This window comes from Entelurus aequoreus, linkage group LG15, assembly GCF_033978785.1.
Source record: "Entelurus aequoreus isolate RoL-2023_Sb linkage group LG15, RoL_Eaeq_v1.1, whole genome shotgun sequence".
Classification (NCBI taxonomy): domain Eukaryota; kingdom Metazoa; phylum Chordata; class Actinopteri; order Syngnathiformes; family Syngnathidae; genus Entelurus; species Entelurus aequoreus.
In genome coordinates this window covers 24,139,298-24,144,585 of record NC_084745.1, presented here as the reverse complement: position 1 = coordinate 24,144,585, position 5,288 = coordinate 24,139,298, and the positions used below count along the sequence as shown (strand labels likewise).

General features: G+C 37.4%; 1 protein-coding gene across 2 annotated transcripts; it reads left to right on the top strand.

Annotated features, from left to right (window-relative positions):
- Positions 1-297: 297 nt before the first annotated feature.
- Positions 298-4,821, top strand: cbln2b (cerebellin 2b precursor). Of its 2 annotated transcripts, XM_062021995.1 has the most exons (4): positions 298-433; positions 595-1,090; positions 3,692-3,811; positions 3,886-4,821. In XM_062021995.1, the coding sequence occupies exons 2-4, from the start codon at positions 803-805 to the stop codon at positions 4,081-4,083; spliced, it is 606 nt and encodes a 201-aa protein (XP_061877979.1). In that variant the 5' UTR covers positions 298-433; positions 595-802; the 3' UTR covers positions 4,084-4,821. The 2 variants fall into 2 exon arrangements, with proteins under 2 accessions (XP_061877979.1, XP_061877980.1); XM_062021996.1 differs by lacking the exon at positions 298-433 and having other exon boundaries at positions 437-1,090.
- Positions 4,822-5,288: the final 467 nt, after the last annotated feature.

Here is a 5,288-nt window from a genome sequence, read left to right as displayed (position 1 = left end):
AACTAGCATGTGAAGAGCTAAAAGTCACCACTGGGTGGCGGCAAAGCCTCTATTTGGCCGTGTTGTGTGTCAAATTGTTAACATTATACATGAGTGCCGCATGTGCGTCGGCAAGGCAAAGTTATGCTGCGCACACCAGCCTGCGTTTTGGATTAATCAGGAGCAGACATGAGAAAGCAGTATAGCAGCATGTAGATGACACACACTGGGAGACAAGAAGTCAACTTGTGTTTAAAAAAACAAATCCACAAACTCTATCGGTCCAAGTGTGTGTTTTTAGTTGTGAGTTGCACAAACAATGGGCGTGGATTATCCATCGAAAGGGAGCCCAGAGACCTTGGCTTTTTTTTTTTTTTTTTTTTTGGACCAGCATCTGAACAGTGAGCTCAGTCGTTGATCGGCAGAGGAGAAACCAGCAGCATGGAGTGCGCAGGTAGGTGACACACTACATTTTTAAGCTCCAAAAAAGTAATTCTATAAGAAAACTATCAAGGTTTACACATTTTTACGCACGGATTACGCACTTAAATGGAATAACTGGCCGGTGGAAAGTTGACTTCTTTGTAATCCAACAATTGGTTTGACTTTTCTCAGGGTGTGCAACAACCTTTGTGTGAATCCTTCCACAAACACGCAAAACAAACTAACTAAGGCGCACAGGAAGGAGGGGAGCCGGGGAGTCAGAGGGTGTTTAAGAGTGAGAGAGAGGGAGGAGAGAAGGGGAGCCAAGTCTGGACCAGGTGATCGAGTGCTAACAAACCTCCAAGGGGGCTGCCGGGTTCGAACACAGGATAAAGCGACCATGGTGCCAGCGCGCTGCCCGGGACTGGTCCTCATCTTCCTCCTCCTCCTCCTCCTGGGGTGCACCGTGGTTGTGTGCCTCGGCCAGAACGACACGGAGCCCATCGTGCTGGAGGGGAAGTGTCTCGTCGTGTGTGACTCGAACCCTTCATCGGACGGAGGGGTCACGTCCTCCCTCGGCATCTCGGTGCGCTCCGCCGGGGCAAAGGTAGCTTTTTCGGCCGTGCGTGGAACCAACCACGAGCCGTCGGAGATGAGCAACACCTCCATGACTATCTACTTCGACCAGGTGGGCGAGAAAAAAAATATATATTTTTTTTTTAATCAGAAGCAGTTTGTGCGTTAAAGACCCCTTAATGCGTAATGTGCTATATGCCAAAGAGGATACCACTGTGCGTAAATGGTGCTTTGTATATGTGCAACCAAAATCAAGCGTTTTTACGCAGAAAACACGCACTCATTGTCTAACTTCTTTGCAGCGTTGCAATGTAATCTAAATAAACAGCAACTGGTGCGTAATGGTAATGGTATATATGTGTGGGGTTTATTTTCAGGTTCAACACACTTTTACACAAAAAAAACTACATTTAATGACTTAAACTTGTTTAAAATGAGGATTTTATTAAGTAGCTGTTAATATTTAGCCACCCTAAACTGGTGCGTAATGGGTGTTGTGGTCCGATGCATGCGGGGGAGTGTAAATAAGTTAATGGGGGAGTGTAAATAACATAATGTGACCTTACATTGATTTCGTATCTGGCTGTGTTATTTTACAATCCATAACACTTCTTTACAAAAAAAAAAACATTTGACAAGTGTTTAAAAAATAACCTTCCATTAAGTAACTGTATTTATTTAGTATACCTTAAGCTGGTTGGAAATTGGTGTTTCTGTCCACTGCAACCATTTTAAGCACATATTTTAAGGGGGAGTGTAAATTATTTAATGTGGCCTTACATTAATTTCTTATATGGGTATGTGTTATTCTCCAAACCAGGATATTTTTTACTGAAAAAACTACATTTGACAAGTGTTTAAAAATGATAATTCCATTTAGTATAACTGTCACTATTTGGTCACATTAAACTGTTAATGATGTGTGATATGGGTGCTTTTTGTCCACCACAACCATTTTAAGCAACACGTTTAGGGACGAGTGTCAATAATTTAAAATGGCCTTACAATAATGTATATTTTCTTACCTGGGTCTGTTTTATTTTATTTTTCAAATCCAGAACACTTTTACTCCAAAAAACTAAATTTAATAAGTGTTTAAAAATAATGACTGTATTAAATAGCATTATTTAGCCACATTAAACTGTTAATGACGTATTGGGTGTTTTTTGTGGACTGCAACCATTTTAAGCAAAACATTTGAGGGGGAGTGTCAATATTTTAAGGTGGCCTTACAGTCTTTTTTTTTTTCAAATCCGGAACACTTTTACTGAAAAATCTATTTGACAAGTGTTTCAAAATGATGATTCCATTAAGTATAACTTTCACTATTTAGCCACCTTAGTTTTCAAATCCAGAACACTTTTTAATAAAAAAAAACAAAAACAAAACAACTACATTTAACAAATGTTTAAAAATAATGATTTAATTAAATAACATTATTTAGCCAACTTAAACTGTTAATGACATATTGGGTGTTTTTGTCCACTGCAACCAGGGGGGAGTGTACATAATTAATGTGGCCTTACTTTCATTTTTTAAAAAAAATCCAGAACACTTACTGAAAAAAATACATTTGATAAGTGTTTAAAAAAAATATTCCATTAAGTAACATCATTTAGCTATTTTAAGCTGTTAATGATGTGCGTAATGGATGTTTTTTTCCAGCACAACCACTTTAAGCATTACGTTTAAGGAGTGTAAATTATTTAATGTGGCTTTACATTTATTTATTTATTTTTTGAAATCCTGAACACTTTTACTGAACAAAGTACATTTGACAAGTGTTTAAAAGGGATGATTGAATTATGTTACTGTCAGTATTTAGCCACTTTAAGCTATTAATGATGTACCTAATAGGTGTTTTTGTCCACTGCAACCATGTTAAGCATAACTTTTAAAGGGGAGTGAAAATTATTTAAATTGGCCTTACATAATTATTTTTTTTCTAGGTGTGTTTGTTTTCAAATCCAAAACTCTTTTACTCAAACAACTATGTTTGACAAGTGTTTAAAAAATATTGCATTAAGTAACTGTCAGTATTTAGCTACCTTAAGCTTTTAATGGCATTCCTAATGTGGTTTTGATTTGAGGTGGACTTATATATATGTTTTTATCTGGGTGTGTGTTTTTTATTTCAAATCCAGAACACTTTTACTCAAAAAGTAAATTTTTCAAGTAAAACTTGTTTCAAACTGATACTCATATCAAGTAATTATCAGTAGTTTCTCACCTTAGCTGTTAATAATGAGTGTATTGGGTGTTTTTGTCCACTGCAGCCATTTTAAGCATAGTCTAAACAATTCAGAGTGGCCTCATATTCATTTTTTATTTTATTTTCAAATCCAGAACATTTTACTCAAACAACATTTCACAAGTAAAAAAAAAATGCTTCCACTGTTAATATTTTGCCACCATGAGCTGTTAATGATGTGCATAATGGGTGTTTTTGCCCAATGCACTCATTTTAAGCATTAAGTTTAAGGGGGCGTGTACTGTAAATGATTTAACGTAGCCCTGTATTAATTTATTATCTTAACTTCAAAAACAGCCACCTTAAAAAGATTATACTTTTTTAAATTGTAGTTTGTTTGTTTTTTCAAGAGAATGTTGCATATTTTCTGTTCCTTATTAGATGCTTCTGCTGATTGGAACAAAACCAAAATATCCAAAATATATTATAATCAAAATGAGAATAAAATTCTTGCACTTGCAGGTTTTAGTGAACATCGGCAACCATTTCGACCTGAAGGCGAGTGTTTTCCAGGCTCCGAGGAGGGGAATTTATAGCTTCAGCTTCCACGTAGTGAAGGTCTACAACAGACAAACCATTCAGGTGAGCCTTTCTCATTTCTGCAGCTTCACTGATTAAAAAAAGACAAAAACAGCAACCCGATTCATGTTTTGTAGGTAAACCTGATGCAGAATGATTATCCAGTGATATCAGCCTTTGCCGGGGACCAGGACGTCACAAGGGAGGCGGCCAGTAACGGAGTACTGCTGATGGTGGAGCGGGAGGACCGTGTTTACCTAAAGCTGGAGCGAGGCACCCTCATGGGCGGATGGAAATACTCCACCTTCTCAGGCTTTCTGGTCTTTCCTCTATAATTCAACCCAGGATGCAGAGACTCTGCTTGGATCAACAACAACATGCAATCTGTTTTCATCTCTAAGAACAGCCAAGGAAGCGATGAATATCCTGATTTCCCTTCTTCTTTCCCTCCTCTTTCTCACATTCGTCTACTATTTAGTCTAATATGAACCTTGGAGATCTAAATATATTCTTCAACTTTTTGGCAGATGGGACGTCGTGGTGGTGTGTTTGGAATGTTTTTTTTTTCTGGCTTGGGAAACTTTGCCAAAAAGGGACACACAAAAAGGAGGAGAGGACATAAAGTGGAAGGTGATGTGTTATGCTCTATTTTAAGTTTTGTATAGCCTTAAAGATAACATTTCCGTCCAAGTGAAGTTTATGGAATTATCGGACAACCGCAGAGAAAGAAGTGCTTTTTTTTGCACGAATGGAATTTTATTTTCTTGATGTTTTTGTGCTGTCAATGGTTTTAAGTTTGGATGCTGAAAAAAAGCCAACATTCAGGCCAGAAGAAGAAGAGTTCTTTATAACAAGAAGAAGACGCCACAGGAGAGCCTTTTATTGAAAAAAAAGAAAAAACTATAATTTATTAAGTACATATTCACATTAGTGTGTGTTCTACATTGCGGAATCAGCATATAGCTTTTGATTGATTTTAATGTTCAGTGACGTTGCTCACTAAATGTACAATGTGGAAACAATAGAAGAATCCCAATATATGTCCCGCTTAATAAAATATATTGTATTGTATAGACAAAGAGCATACTCCTTTATTGAAATGCAATGGCAATGAGGCCTGTGGTCGCTGTCCATGGTGCTGAAACGACTTCGTTTTAATATAAAACAGCGATTAAACAGTGAACATAGGCTTTTGTGGCCCCAAACAAGATTTCATTTTTGGCCCCATTTCGGTCTTTGATGACTGACTGCAGCCGAGTGAGTATTGTAATATAGTCGTCCCTCGCCACATCGCGTTTTGAAGTTTGCGGCTTGTAGAGTTGACTATGTGGGTGTTATTACATGTCTGGATGGCTCTCCTGATGTTAAAACACGTATTTAGAAAGCTACAAACTGTTTTTTATGCTCTACTTATAAAAATATTACATTTTGAATTTCTACTTCGCGGAAATTCATTTACTACGACCAGGCCCAGAGCCAATTAACAGCGAGAAACGAGAGTTTACTCTATTACTTTTGGTGACCAAAAGTAGATTTGGCT